The 15040-nt window shown below is 41.2% G+C and overlaps 2 protein-coding genes across 2 annotated transcripts; one reads left to right on the top strand and one right to left on the bottom strand.

Annotated features, from left to right (window-relative positions):
• On the bottom strand, positions 1 to 8316 carry LOC103997390 (uncharacterized). Its single transcript, XM_009418588.3, has 14 exons — positions 7928 to 8316; positions 6364 to 6475; positions 5764 to 5876; positions 4468 to 4590; positions 4195 to 4367; positions 3819 to 3894; positions 3569 to 3655; positions 2412 to 2492; positions 2305 to 2337; positions 2096 to 2149; positions 1852 to 1893; positions 708 to 786; positions 546 to 616; positions 1 to 412 (listed from the first exon to the last, which is right to left on the bottom strand). The coding sequence occupies exons 1-14, from the start codon at positions 8105 to 8107 to the stop codon at positions 293 to 295; spliced, it is 1344 nt and encodes a 447-aa protein (XP_009416863.2). The 5' UTR covers positions 8108 to 8316; the 3' UTR covers positions 1 to 292.
• A 657-nt stretch (positions 8317 to 8973) lies between these two features.
• Positions 8974 to 14830, top strand: LOC135649974 (protein ADP-ribosyltransferase PARP3-like). Its single transcript, XM_065168985.1, has 18 exons — positions 8974 to 10556; positions 10855 to 11159; positions 11250 to 11445; positions 11531 to 11641; positions 11731 to 11788; positions 11860 to 11929; positions 12050 to 12224; positions 12305 to 12438; positions 12524 to 12761; positions 12861 to 12988; positions 13081 to 13157; positions 13237 to 13397; positions 13486 to 13695; positions 13768 to 13870; positions 13951 to 14033; positions 14108 to 14251; positions 14325 to 14507; positions 14596 to 14830. The coding sequence occupies exons 1-18, from the start codon at positions 10551 to 10553 to the stop codon at positions 14659 to 14661; spliced, it is 2448 nt and encodes an 815-aa protein (XP_065025057.1). The 5' UTR covers positions 8974 to 10550; the 3' UTR covers positions 14662 to 14830.
• The last annotated feature ends 210 nt before the right edge of the window (positions 14831 to 15040 follow it).

The following is a 15040-nucleotide window of genomic DNA, read 5'->3' as shown; positions in this document are numbered from 1 at the left end:
TGAATCTAAAACATGATAATAATATTATTCAAATAGAAGTGAAAATGTCCACCTTCTCTACATTACAAAACCAGGCAAAACCTCAATAGTCTACATTAATATGTACAGTATATTACTATGCTTTGACTAAGTTTACACTGGTCAATAATCACCCAGCGTGCAGATCCTTTTGCGTTTCACATGCATAAAACTCTTCTCCACTCTTGATAGAATAAAAGAATCATTTAAACTGATGACTTGCTTTGCTGAGATTCAAGTGATAGCAAAAGGCAAACTGCACAACTCAAGGAAATTAAGACTGTGCCAGAAGAGGTGCTTCTACAGCTTCATCCCCGCACTGGCTAGTCTCATGTTCAGGTGGTTTATCTGGATTCTCCGAGTTAAGCAGACAAGCATGGGCCAATGAGATGATCTACATACAAATGCAACTTTAGATCAGAATGCAAGTCTACAGTGTCGGTGCATACCTGAAATTTCTGTTGGGATGTTGAATCTGTGGAATTACAAGTGGAAATGTGTGTGCAGCAAAGGGAGATACAACATACCAAAGAAACTGAGGCAACCAGAATGCTGAAACCTTTGCAATTAAAAGGGGCCTTGTCCGAAATGAACAGAGCTGAATTCGAAAATTTTGCAGAGATAAAAATGTTAGATGTTAGAAATGCAACTCTGCAGTCTTACAAATCTGAGACAAATATTCTACTTACATGTTAGTGGACTCATTACAAGAGGTGATAGAAAGCTTGCAACTGACTGCACACCAGCAATAAGTCCTTGTGCCTTCCCCTGTAAATGAACCAAATTCCTCACTCAATCATGGACAACTAAATACTTGGACTGCAGGCAGTCCTTTTGTTCCCAATCAAACGTATAGCTTTATTTCTCATACAAAGAGATGGAGTGTTCCATTCACAATGAATATGTCTACAGGTCATAGCTTAAATCATGGTTTCAAATACTTATCGAACTAATGGACACAACCGGTATCAATCGGTAAACAATTAATGTTTATTCTATAATTGTTTTTGCAAGTAATACCGGATGTTATAGTTTGGCATATAACAACATATATGGGTAAGCCCAATTAACACCCCCGAACATAGCTTCCTACTTTCATTGTCCTCTCTCCAAAGAGGGGTGTGTAGGCCAGCTCCCTTGGGATTTTAGGTGATTAACTACCTGGTTTAAATTATTTAAAAATCAATAATAAAAATTACTTTCAAACAATTTGGGAACAACAAACTGGGCAAGAAAGACCCTAGCCCTGTGATTCTTAGATCAGCTAACCTTGATCACCGTTGACCAAGTTTGATCCTGATCCTCTCCCAGTTTTTCAGAGTCTCATTAGCCCTGACCAGAAATTGGCTGAAATCTACTGATGCCAGTCCAAACTGACTGAGCCCTGCTGTTACCAACTGACACTTCTGACTGATCCTGACAATTCAGCTAATTCCTAACTGATTGGGCAAAATTTGGTGAACTGTGATCTGGATTTCTGTTCCTTACCTTGTGAACCTTGTATAGTATCGTTGCTAAGAATTGAAAAAGAATTTTCTTTTTCTTTTTTATAAATGAGAAAGCCTCGTATTAAACAGATTTTTTGTTATGTAAAAAGCTAATTAGATTGATGTTAGATCTATAAGTTGAATGAGTACAACTTTTCTTTTGCTTTGGAATATCTACCTAACCATGCACCTATTTCACATAAAGGAACTCCATGAAATAAAAATTTTCAGTACTTGGCAAAGAAACCAGTTGATAAATTTATTTGGCATTTCCTTATGAACAGACATTTGCATTTTGCAATATCGTTAGAATATTTACTTAAAAACCAAAGTTTTAGCAATATACCTGATCACTTGAAATAGCTGCTTTTGAGATGATGGCGTATGTCTGCCAATGATGATATCTTAGCTTAGAATGTATAAGGTCACAAATATAAAACTATCCAAGCAGTGAAAAAAAAACAATTTTTACAAATAAATTTAATTAACAAATCTAAAGGTATAGTCATTAAATGTAAAGTTCTATGTATATTTAACATTTCAGTAAGACAAATTACAGAAACAAATTTTCTGAAAGTCGAGATGCTTACCGATGGTTTAACAAGGACATAGATGACTCCAAATGAAGCACTAAGATAAGGAACCTGTAGAAGTTATGTAATCAGAGCTAGAGATATCTTACACAACATGCAAATCACTTCATCTGCTAAATAGTTCTCTGCTTGAGTGGTATTTGGCTGTATAACAAAAACTGATAAAGGACACATAACTCAACATAAAGTATGGATAAAAATCATACCCAAGGCGCCCATGCCAAGCCATAAAGCATACCCTGTAAGAGAAAGATACATTAGGAATATGTAAACTAAAACAAATTCCAAAAGTTCGAAGAAGATTAAGACTAACATAAGCAATTGAAGCACCCAAAGCAATTAGAAGTACACCCTTTTCTCCCATAAGAGGATTGATAAGTGGAAGAACCAAGATCTACAAACAAAAGAATCAAATCAGCAACTTCAAGCACAACATAAAAAGTGATAAATTAATACATTATTACGTCCGGTTGCATTAGTAGCTGACTCAGTAGGAAATGTTTTCAGGAACTTACAACCTATCACAAATAAATCGTTTTGGCATTGAACACATCAATCACTTGAAAATAAAATTGATGCATAACATATGATAAAGAATTCATTGATCATGCCGAAATAGCCAATGCATATATGCAGCACAAATATAATATAACATCCTGTTAACTAATTAAAACAAAAAATTAGCTCCTCCTTTAGAGTATGTGCAATGATTATAAAATGCAAGGCAAAGGATGTTGTAATATGTCTACCATCTGACCAGAAGATATCTCCAATTAATGCGAAGATTTACAACAAATGATGGAGAATTATTATCAGAAGCAAGTGGATCAGAAAGAGAATCTCAAACCTGGTCTAGCTGAATAGTGACTCTGTGAAAATTAAGAAATTGAAATATCTACCAAATTTTGTTTTTTAGTAACTCTCTTTAAATTTCTCTGTAACGTAGACAGTTTTAGAGTTGGGTAAAATACATAAGATGCTTGCTGGTTCAGAAAACATTATGTTATACACAGCCAAAACTTGTTTGATGAACTGTAAATTACAACCAGCTATACTCAAGAAGTACATTTTTATGGTGATGGAGATGTTGCTATAGTGGAGAACTTCTATCTGCAAAAGACAAATTGATGTTGATTCTTTTTTATTGAATGACAATATAAATAAATTTATTACTATAACTCATAATATAAATTTATTGAATGACAATATAACTCATTTTCATGAATATATACACATAATTTTACATATATAGGCCAAGTTACCTGTCTGGTACTAGTCCAATCACTTGAAATATCTAATTCAGAGGATGACAAGTCATTGAAGATAGTAAATACAGTTTCCAGCATGAGAAAGTTCTTTCTACATCTAAAAGTTATATTTGATGCTTCACTAACAAAGAAAGGTAAAGAACTGATAGAGACAAATAGCAGATTAAGAATGAAGTGGTACAAACAAAAGCCATTGTGGCACCTGGGAAAATATAGACCCAAAGCTAACCATCAGTAGAATTTCCGAGAACTGGTTTTTGTTGAAACCAAAAGCTGACTTCAAATAGTACTGCAGAAAAAATTTATGTAAGAACCCACTTGTTCATATGTGATAATAGATCTAGAACATGAGAATATCTAGTGAAAGAATTTAGAAGACAAGGATGTAAACAAAAGTAAACTTTCACAAAAAGCTAAACAAATATTACTGGAGGACAATGAAAGAAATATACCAGTAAAACACTGCTTATGCCAGACATCCCCAACTCATAGAAGAAGGAAATGGATGAGATGCACTTGAGAGTTGCACTACATATTATATACAAGAAGATTAGTTAGTAAGAGATAACAATCATCATATTCCATGGATGTATCCATGAAAACAGATTAAAATTTAAGCTGCTGGACACACTAAAATTGTTGTCAGGGAGTCCAAATTGAGCAATGTTATTACTAAATACTAACAGACAAATGAATGATCAGTTCGTGTAAATTAATCATAAGAATGTGACCTGTACTCGGACACTGTAATAGGTGCAGCATAGAGGAAAGTTACAAAAATTGAATACACATACTTCAAATAAAAGGTTAAATGATCAAAATAATTACCTACTATTAATAACAAAAATATTATCTTTCATCGAATACCAACGTTCCACGAAGACTTTGAGAACAATGGATGAACACGATCTGTTTTCACTTTGTCTTGGAGACACCATGACCGTCTCGACGAGAAATATTTTCAAGTACAGTGTGGAACAAACCAACAAACATATTGACACCTATACATGATATCAAATAATAGAATGACAAATGATGGTAAACAAAGTTTCAATGCTGAAAAAAGAAAGTGAAGGCTTATAAATATGATCAAGAACATGCCTCAAATATCCACCCTTCAGGTAGAAAGCGAGCCAGGATATTTCCCAGTACATGTGCAGCAGAGAAAAGTCCAGTAATCCAGCCAAATGCAGCAGATCTCTTTCTGGCCTCAATTACATCAGCCTAGTTGAATTGCTGAATGGATCAATCCTTAGCATGGGCAGGAATATGTGCATGTATATGACACTTGAGATTCATATAGGAATCTATGTATATGTTCGCCAACTCAAAGCTTTTAATATGAGGCTCAACAGGAGATAGTTATATAATTCTTTATGTTTAGCAACAAGAACTTTTTTCTCAAGAAAGAGCTAACAAGAAAGATTGTTGATAGATAGGATAGTTATATATGTACCAACATTTTAAGTGAAAACACTCTTAACACACTTAATAGTTGATGTTAGAAAGTTAGACAATCTACACAGGAATATGGAAGGGATCTAGTGAATGAAACTGAAGAGGACATAATAAACTGGGATATACAATTTAAAAGATTTTAACTATCCCTTGCGTGTGAAATGGATTTGGCAACACACATGTAGGATAGACCTTTGTATATTCAGATATATAGATATTCTTATTTCAATAGGTGTCTTACAGTATGGTTTCTATTTGTTGGAAGAGTATTCTGAAGAAACAGGGGAAATTTTCAATTGTCAACTTTGCTATGAAGTAGTACAGCCCCAGGGTTTTGCATGAGCAGATAAGCACTTGAATTGCACTGATGGATGTGGCAAAATGAGACACAGTATTGCCAGATAAAAGTTGTAGTGAGGACTTTATTAATGATATATTTAAAAGGGTTAGTGGCCCATATAAGAAGGAAGCTAGTGCATAGGAAGTTACAAGGCTACTGCATATAACTTGACAAAACTTTTTAGGCTTTACCAAAGGCATCAATGGCCTCCAGCAATGGCTTGAGTCAGAAGCCGGATTCACCTTTGACACTCTAGCAGAGACGTTGCTAACCTCTAGTGGTGGCTCCACTAAAATTTTAAAATGAGTGCTTACTTGAAATATTGTTCAAAAGCGAATTAGTATCCCATTACTATGTTGCTAGTCTATCCTCTTCATTACCACAAAACTTCATTGTTGGATCACATATTAAATATCTACGAAGTTATTATTAGACATGCATGGAATAGAATTTAAGTGTTGTGAAAGATAATCTTTCATAAATTAGCAGAGTTAAGATAAGACAGTCATAAAACTGAACACCAACAGAAAACATATTATCAGTCTACTCTATTTGCATATAAAAGCAAAACAGAAAACCAAAGCAGGAGAACCTCTAACCGCATAAGCAATTGATATGCATAATATGCTTCCTTGACTTATGATATATGATATTGTGCGAAGTACAAAATACCAATAGACAGCTGCCCTGGAATCATCCCAAGCAAGTATGGCTGCAATTACAAGTACAAAGTGAATATTGAGAAATAAAAAGGAAAGAGATTTACCAAAATTCTACTTGATGAAAAATATTGACTAATTGGAAAATGAAAAGGTTAAAAAAATATGTGAGAGTTAACATAACAAATTAAGTTAGTTTAGGCATCAATACAACAATGCCATGAAATGTTAAATGAAATATCTAATAACTTCAAGTACTGTACTCACTGATAGTATAATTATGCTTCTTCATTTATCTTGGATGCGTTTATGATCATTAATAGACCATTAAGGAAAAGGAAAATATTTTTGACACTTATTTATCTTGGATGCCATGAGATGTGCTTATTTTCAGTCTACACTGACTGAAAATATAAAGCAAAAGGAAAATCTTTTTGACACTATGTTGTACACTAATAGACCATGCTCAACAACATAACTAAGTGATTTATAGTGATCGCCTGAATTATATGTCTAGGAAGGATTACAGAAGATTCATACCAAATGGGACTATAGATGTAGAAATAGTAATGAGAAGCAGCGGTTTACGCCCATATTCATCCGCTAGCTGGCCCAAAATAGGAAGCACCACCATTTTAAATACTCCAACAACCTACAAGGGCATTGAAGAATTTAAAATCAAGCCCAACAAGATATCAACCGCCTTTGATCTTAGAAGTTTCAACTAATCTCCTCAGAATTTATCTGAGAATCATGGATATATCAAATACCAAGCTTTATTTTATATTTTTAGATTCAAAAAGATGAGAAAAAAAAAAGAACGAAAACTCCAATGAACATCCAATAGCAAACATTTGTTTATGTACTGATATAAGACCAACTCCAGGAGACCATCTAAGTTGTATCAGACAATTCAATAAGTTCAAATTAATTTAATTCCATAATCCTACTGGAAGTACATAGCTATGAAGCAATGCTCATAAGTCTTACAGGGAGGTTAAATGATCCTATTCCCTACAGAAAATTATGCAAGTCAAAAATGGATTTTCTACTGCCACAGGTTGATTTGCAAGGAATATGCAACTTTGGAGTATAAATTGATTCCTTCTGCTTGCCATTGTGAAGTGTAATAATCAAGAGCAGAATGAGGATCTCATTTTTTGTGATCTGTTTCAGATTTCTAATTGTAATTTCTGATGAAGAAGCCACAAGGCTTCCCATACCTTTGGCCTTAACCACTTAACCTTTTGCTAATTTGTAATTGTTAGACTCGGGTTGGCCCTAAACCCCTAACGTGTTGGACAACCAAAATTTGTTGCGACAGCCTATAAAAAAAAGGAAAGAGTTTGCCTAACGACATTTTGTTTTGCCAATGTCAAGGTTATCATTGTAACTACAGAGATGGGAAGTGACTATTGACACATCCCGATGGTTAGAGAATTCATTCAAGTACAGGTAAGAGCATCTTGTCTGTAAACTAATGTGATTCTAACAGAAGGATATTAGTTTTTTCTTTAAAATAAAACTACAGACATGGGAATAATCCATTGCCAATCCAAGTGGAACAATGCTCTAAAGATTCACACAAGTGGTGCTGGCAACATATAAATTATAAGATTATTTATGAAAAGCTCATCAATCAAAGAGGCACTGTATGAGTTTAACAAATAAGAATGTGAAATCTTGATTCTTGAAAGCAGACTATATATTAACCAAATAATTCATCAACTTACAGCAAGCCCGTATTTTTTTATTCGGTCAACTTTGAATACAACTATAAACAAATCAAATTTAAAACGATACGAAAAAAAGTAACATAATTACGAGTGTCATCTAATCAAGTCACTTCTTGATCCAAGTCTGTAGTATAAACAGAGAACATCATTTACCGCAGGAAGCTAATCCCAACATAGCTAACTCACAGGAAAATTAACTCATGAAGCTATCCATCCCGTTTTCAGGGACATCAAAGATCTAACCCCAAAAACAGCTACTCGAGAGACCTGGGAAAATCGAAGGGCGAATATGCCCGGCGACTACAACTACAGTAAAAATTAAAGCCCGGATTCGGAAGAACAAAAATGATGGACATAAGAGAAGTCACCGTCTGTTGGAGGCCGGTGATGTAGATGGCCTCGGCACAGGACCTCTCACCGGGGCAGAGGGCTCCGGTGGTGACATCCACCAGCACAGACACCGTCATCTCCTCGGCGATCCAATGGATAAACAACGGCACCAACAAGTGAACCAACGGCCTCAAGATCCTGACATCACTCACCGCCATTATCAATCAACCCTCCTCTCCTCTCGTCTCCAACTCTCCTCCTTTCTGTTCCTTTTGCTTCTCTTTGTACTACTCCGCGCAAGAAGCGTCAAAGGTAGGGACGGCCCATTTGACGCTTAGCGGCTTCTTTCTTGCTCGGAGACGGCTGGTGGTTGGCGCTGATGATACAGATTTTTCACTTCGAGCTGAGGATGGATGTTACCAGATCGGCCCGGGTTGATGTGGCCTCCGCGGAGGGACTGCCACACCGCTCAGAACTCGTTTTAGGGATGACTAAGCATGACAAGTTGGCAGCCCCCACCGATGCGGGGCGATACCAGCCACGAGCGATCGCGTGGCAGACGCTGGACGGTGACCCTCGCACGCGTGGTCGCTCGTGCCCCGGGGGTGTCGATCGAATTGACGATGACGACGCACCGCCGCGAGCAGGGTTGGTGGCGATCATAGGTGATCACAAATTGCACGAAATTTGAATCTCCTTACGTGTCTGAACTCAAATCCGAATCCGATGTATCTTAGGTCGGTTCAAGCTAATGGAATAGATTCGGTACCAAAAATACTCACCCAATGCCTTTTACATATAATAATTAATTGTGGTGTATTTAAAATTAGAAAGTTGCATAGAGATGCCATCACCGTCAATCAAGTCCAATCTGCATTCAAGGCTGCCATACAGGTGGCCATCTTACAGTAATTGACCTTAAGAGTCCATTTCATATCGCACTCTCATTAATCTGACATTTGGGGACAGTTTTGGGAGGAAACTTGGTAGGCAAAAAATATCTATTTTTGATTTTTTTTTCCCCACAAAATATCTCTAATTTGATATTTTTTTCCTAAAACAAAGCTCCTACTATTTTAGTTAAAAATAATATTTTCAAGAATTAATTAATCTTTTTTCCTTGTTTCCTTCCATTCTAAGTCAGATCTAAATGAACAGTATGGTCTTCCGTTTCAATTGAGGCAGGAGTGCATGGTTCCGCTGGTTCAAGAGCTGTGCCTTCTTACACAGCCTCTCAGTCTCCTTCATCCCGCAGCAGTTCTGCCAAAACAGCAAGGTGTTGAGCCTCTCCATGACTCGTCTGCAGGAAAACATATGTAATGCCAGTTTAGAACAAGGAAAGACGAGTTTCTACCATAAAAATTGAAGCATGAGCAGAGAGTCTATAAAGATGCCGTTAAATCAACAGTGCTGCAAACATTAAAAGGCACTGCAGGCGCATGAAGATTCCATATAGCACGAACAGCACCTAACAAGAGGGGACATGGCGGAGCTTTATCTGATACGTGGATATAAGAATAGTAGCAGTGTGAGTACCACCTACTGGTCAAGAAAAGACGGGAAGAGTATGGGGGTGGTGGGGGTAGTGGCGGGACTGCTTATAGCGTGCAAGATGAGGAGAAGGTAACACCTTGCGTCCCATGCACAGTGGCGTGGCACCGGAATGATGCTAAAGGATAGGGGAGAGAGGGGGCTGGCGACCCGTGGTGCGGGCGCGAGCAATTAGTGTTGTACTCGTAAGCGAGCAGACGGTCATGCGGAGGATTATGTCTAAGTTTCTTATTGTGTTATCTTGTAGTATCCAACCATATTACTACATCAAATTCTCCAGTAAAAGTTGCTCGATCAAGGAGTGGAACAGGAAGAAAGCAGTAACGCAAACAGAGAACGGAACACTGTGCGGAGGATGTAATAGCAGATCCGGTATCAGGGTGTCAGCCGACGAGGCTCGGTTAAGATCAATTGTGGATTTCTTAGTTCGTCGTTTGAGATTGAGGAGACGTAGGTAGGGACTTTCCTGCACTCGTGGTTTGCGAGATTTGGGACCCTGCTTAAGCGTGATCCTGAACCATTTTGGATCTTCCTCTTCCTGGAGAAAGCCACTGTCGTTCTCTGCCATGCTATCCGCTGCTCTCCTGAATGCCTCGGTGACGCTATCAACCAAAAGCCCCGAAAGGATCGCCAGCTAAACTGCCCTTTGCGAGCGGTGCCTTGGGCGGGGTGCATGCGGCTCTTCCTCATGGCCCAAGGCCTCAAAAGGATTGGATATGAGGGCGGTAATTGGTTGGTATGTAGAGGGATTATGATGATGAGAGGACAAGGCAAAAGGTTTAAGACCATTCTGATGGATATCTCCAACACTATCCCCTGCGAATTGTGCACCGCTCATCGTCCGTCTCTTTACTCGAGGCGGTAAATCCTGACCATCTACCGTGTCGGGCGCCCGTGACCGCTGGCCACCGTCCGTGGAACACTCAGCGGCCCCGTGTCAGGATATGGCCGCAGGCGATACACTTGTTCGTCCGGGACGGGGACAGACACGAACGCCATAACAGGTGTCTCGGACGAGGATGTTCTTATTTATAGCCGCGGATAACGTTGCCGCTTGCCAAGCGTTGTTTCGAAGAGGGTAATTTTGGAGTGGTGTTTGCCGGAGACAACATGAAGGTGTGTCGTTTCTCCTTGTATATGCTTTGTGATGGTGGATCGGGAATGGACTTTGTCGAGGTTTCTCTTTGTTTCGTTTTTAGGAGAGTGCACCTAACGTGTTTTGTATTGGGAAGCCATGAACTGGTACTATAATTCAATTTCTACAGCAGCTACTCGGTGGCGACTGCGATTAATGACCGATAATATATGAACAGCAGCTTCTCTTCTTGTTTCCCTAACCATGTCGCAGTTACTTTTCCACTGTCGTGTACAACTGGAATAATACAATGGATGTTAATCGAGGACTCATGCACAGGTTCATGAGACAAGGTCCCATACACGCAGTTCCGCCGAGGAAGAAGGCAAGATCGGGAAAGGGAAACAGAAGGCGGAGAACGGAGGGCGAGATGGTGAACAGCATCAGGCATCTAAAAATAAGAAGGCGAAGGTCGAGGGGGAGAATCGAGATGCAAACGGCAAACCTGCAGTAGACGTTGCTGTCGAGTTTGAGGAGTTCTGCAAGGCTACGAGGCAGCATCTGTCGATGAACGAGATGCGCAGGATACTGGAAGCTAACGAGCAAGACCCTTCTGGTTCTGATGATGCAGTCGTCCCTCGATGGTAGTTCTGCATCCTAATACTACTCGAGCATTCTGATGTCTTGAGCTATGTATTCATTCTAACCCTTCTGCTTCCGTCGTTCCGCCACAGCCAAGATATGATGTTCTATGGGCCCTTGGAGAAATGCCCGGTCTGCCGTAACCAGGTGGATTGCAGCGGGAGCAACTACCTATGCAGAGGGGCTTACAGCGAATGGAGCACCTGTATATACACCACCACCGACGCGCGGAGGAGAGATCAGCCGGTGAGGATCCCCGAGGGGATTGGAGATGAGACGGTTAAGGAGGTGATATAGTCTCTCTACTCGCTTCATTCTCCTCTTCCACTTGTACGCACGAGAAACATGACCTGTTGGGTTCGTCTCATCGCAGTGGATCAAGAAACAAGAATCGAGAATCTACCCTCGCCGGGAGTTGACTTCGTCGAATAAGCCTTTGGCTGGATTGGTGATCTCCCTCTCCGGTCGTCTGTCTCGAACACATGTAACGTCTCTTTTTTCTCTCTATCTTTGAGTTCCTACGTATCCTACAGTCTGCTCCCCGGCGACCAACTTCTGAATTGACTGGTGTAGCAAACATGGAGGGAGGAAATTGAGAAGCATGGCGGAAAGGTCTCTAATAACATTATTGGTATGTAGGGACTTCTTCCTTCTCTCCTCTGCAAAAAAATGGTTGTGAACTCGGAAGTCTTGCCTTGACAGGTGCCAATTGCTTGGTTGTGTCCCCTGCGGAACGTGAAAGAGGAGGTTCATCCAGAGTGGCGGAGGCAATGTATACTCATCGACGAATCACACTCGTCGACTTGATTCTATTGTTTATTTTGAAGTCAAAACTTCAACTTTAGATGTATTATTATCTTTTACTCTGTTTCGTGGTGGAACATCAAAACAGGGAAAGGAACATTCCTGTAGTGAGTGAAAACTGGTTGATAGATAGCATCCAGAAGCAGCAGGCGCAGCCCCTCGATGCCTACGACGTCGTCTCTGATCTTATCCCCGAGGGAAGAGGAGTTCCATGGGACAAAATGGACCCGAACGAGGAAGCTCTCGAATCTTTGACGGCAGAAGTAAGCTGTTCTTGTTTCTTCTTCGTTTGGACTGAGAAAATGATCTCACCGCCAAGTGGAATTCCAACTGGTTTTGGCAGCTCAAGCTGTATGGAAAGAGGTGTGTCTACAAGGATAGCATGTTGCAGGAGCAAGGAGGGTTCATATTTGAGAAGGATGGAATCTTATACAACTGTGCGTTCTCCCTTTGTGATCTGGGGAGGGGAATCAACGAGTATATCTCGACCTTGCACATGATTTACTGGAAGCTCGTGTGTTTCGGATCATATGATATTCTCTGTCCATGCATCTTCTCGCAGATATTGCGTCTTGCAGCTGATTCAGGTTCCTGAGAAAAACGTGCATCTGTACTATAAGAAGGGCCGAGTAGGAGACGACCCCAAGGCAGATGAGAGGGTCGAGGAGTGGAACAACGTGGATGATGCGCTGAAAGAGTTTGTTCGCCTCTTCAAAGAGGTCACAGGGAACGAGTTTGAGACATGGGAGAGGGAGAAGAAGTTCCAGAAGATGCCTCTCAAGTTCTATCCTATCGACATGGTGAGGTTAATACTTGAGCTTCTTTTTGCGGCGATTTGTTGGTGTCCAAATCAAATTATTTCCGCAAATATATGCCAGTCAAGATCATTCGTGTTGCAGGACGATGGTATTGATGTGAGACGCGGGGGACTGAGTGCTCGGCAGCTGGGTGTTGCAGCTGCTCACTGTAAGCTGGAGCCGCTGGTGGCGAAGTTTATGAAGGTCTTGTGCAGCCAGGAGATCTACAGGTAGTTGTCATGCTGCTGGATTCTGTAGAACAGAATGCGAACTCCATGCATCAAAATCTCTGCCTTCCAACTCACAAGCATGTATTGAATAGATACGCAATGATGGAAATGGGATATGATGGTCCAGACCTACCCATGGGAATGGTCACCGATCTGCATCTAGAAAGATGTGAGTTAGCCATCCGACTCTTTTATGTCTACTGCTTCTACAAGATCCGATCATCCGATCAAGAATCTATTGCTCTCAGGTGAGGAGGAGCTGCTCAATTTCAGAGAGGACATCAAGAAAGCACCTGATTCGAGCGACAAGGCCAATGTCCTGTGGCTGGACTTCACCAACAAGTGGTTCACGCTCATGCACTCCGTCCGGCCGTTCATCATGAAGAATTTCCAGGAACTCGCGGATCACGTAAATGAACACGAACGCCTGTGTTGTATCGGGGAACGCTGTGGACGAGCGACATCGATTAACACGGCTTGGCTGCTGAAACTTGCAGGTGGCTGCAGGACTGGAGTGCATAAGGGACATCAACGTTGCGTCCCGCCTCGTCGGCGACATGTCTGGTGCGACCGTCGACGACCCCCTTTCCGATCGCTACGGCAGACTCGGCTGCTCTGTGGCACCTCTGGACAAGGAATCAGACGACCACAAGATGATCCTCAAGTACCTCGAGACCACATACGAGCCCATCAAAGTTGGAGACGTGGTTAGCAACTCTTGTGATTTCTCGAAAGCTTTCGTCGTGGATCTCACGCTGAAGATTCAATCTTTCTTACAGACGTACGGTGTATCGGTGGAGAACATATTTGCCGTCGAATCGGGCGCTGGTCCTTCGTACGAGGAAGTGAAGAAGCTGCCAAACAAGATCTTGTTGTGGTGTGGTATGTTGCAGTCCGATCTACGTCTGATTACGGAAAGGGAGCAATCGACGAGATTAATCGTTTCCCATTTACGATCGCAGGAACGAGGAGTTCTAGTTTGATTAGGCATTTACAGAAAGGACTGCTCCCATCAGTATGTCAGATACCAGCGCCTGGATACATGGTAAGCGGAGACTACGACTTCATGATCGGCAAATGGTGGGATCGGAATCATATTCTTGTTCTTTAATTTCTCAGTTTGGAAAAGCGATTGTTTGCTCAGATGCATCGGCCGAGGCCGCTAGATACGGATTCACCGCAGTTGACAGGCCAGATGGGTTCTTGCTCTTGGCCGTGGTTTCCCTGGGAGAGCAGATAACTGAGATGTCTACTGCACCAGATGTAAGAATGAGTCTTTCTTGGGTTTCTGCTGCAAGCTATCCGCACAATGAACTGATTCGTCTGTGGATAGCAGGACACGAAGGAACTGGAGGAGGAGAAGGTAAGCGTGAAAGGACTCGGCAGGAAGAAGCCCGATGAGTCGCAGCACTTCAACTGGGTGGACGACGTGAAGGTGCCTTGCGGACGTTTAGTTGCGTCCGAGCACACCGATAGGCCGCTCGAGTATAACGAGTATGCTGTTTACGATCGGGAACAGGTGATGATGTTTGTCTACTTCGGCTTTAGTTGCCGAGCAGCGTAAGTTCTCGACGGGGTTTGCTCAAATCTGGTGCGGTGACGTGCAGGTGTGCATGCGATTCGTGGTTGCCGTGAAGTACGAGGAGCAGAACGTGGTGATGGGTGAGGAATGATCATGCGGAGACTGTTGCGGGGGTCCTTTGTGAGGGAAACGTTTTCCTGTTTTGTAGAGAACCTGTTCTGTAAGAACTTTGAATGTGAATACGCTGCGGAGCAGGTGTAACGCTTGCTTGCTTCTGTACGGATGCTTACTTCATGTACTGTGGAGTAGATTTATGGCCATGCTTGGTAGAATGTAATGGCAAGACCATCGACCTACAGCAATGGCGAGAAATGGACGACTGCAATTAGAATGCATCGAGAAACTCGACACGGAAAGATAGGGCTACAGCTTCAATAACACACCGTTGAATCTAGTTTCACACGGTTACATAAGAGGAGCCTGTGTCAGCCAATGTTGGACATTGCCGAACTGGTACAACCATGTGAGTG

The sequence above is a fragment of the Musa acuminata genome, chromosome BXJ3-9, assembly GCF_036884655.1.
Source record: "Musa acuminata AAA Group cultivar baxijiao chromosome BXJ3-9, Cavendish_Baxijiao_AAA, whole genome shotgun sequence".
NCBI lineage: Eukaryota > Viridiplantae > Streptophyta > Magnoliopsida > Zingiberales > Musaceae > Musa > Musa acuminata.
The sequence above is the reverse complement of the archived record's forward strand: the minus strand, read 5'-3'. Positions and strand labels throughout refer to the sequence as shown.

What these genes read in the sequence shown, in the direction of transcription:
- LOC103997390 (XM_009418588.3), bottom strand. Translation starts at nt 8,107, where the DNA reads ATGGCGGTGAGTGATGTCAGGATCTTGAGGCCGTTGGTTCACTTGTTG. An exon ending in TGGGTGCTTCAATTGCTTAT is followed by an intron (nt 2,338 to 2,411) that starts GTTAGTCTTAAT and finishes TTTCTCTTACAG; the next exon opens with GGTATGCTTTATGGCTTGGC. An exon ending in TGGTTGCCTCAGTTTCTTTG is followed by an intron (nt 413 to 545) that starts GTATGTTGTATC and finishes ATTTGTATGTAG; the next exon opens with ATCATCTCATTGGCCCATGC.
- LOC135649974 (XM_065168985.1), top strand. An exon ending in GATGCAGTCGTCCCTCGATG is followed by an intron (nt 11,160 to 11,249) that starts GTAGTTCTGCAT and finishes GTTCCGCCACAG; the next exon opens with CCAAGATATGATGTTCTATG. An exon ending in GAGATGAGACGGTTAAGGAG is followed by an intron (nt 11,446 to 11,530) that starts GTGATATAGTCT and finishes GTCTCATCGCAG; the next exon opens with TGGATCAAGAAACAAGAATC.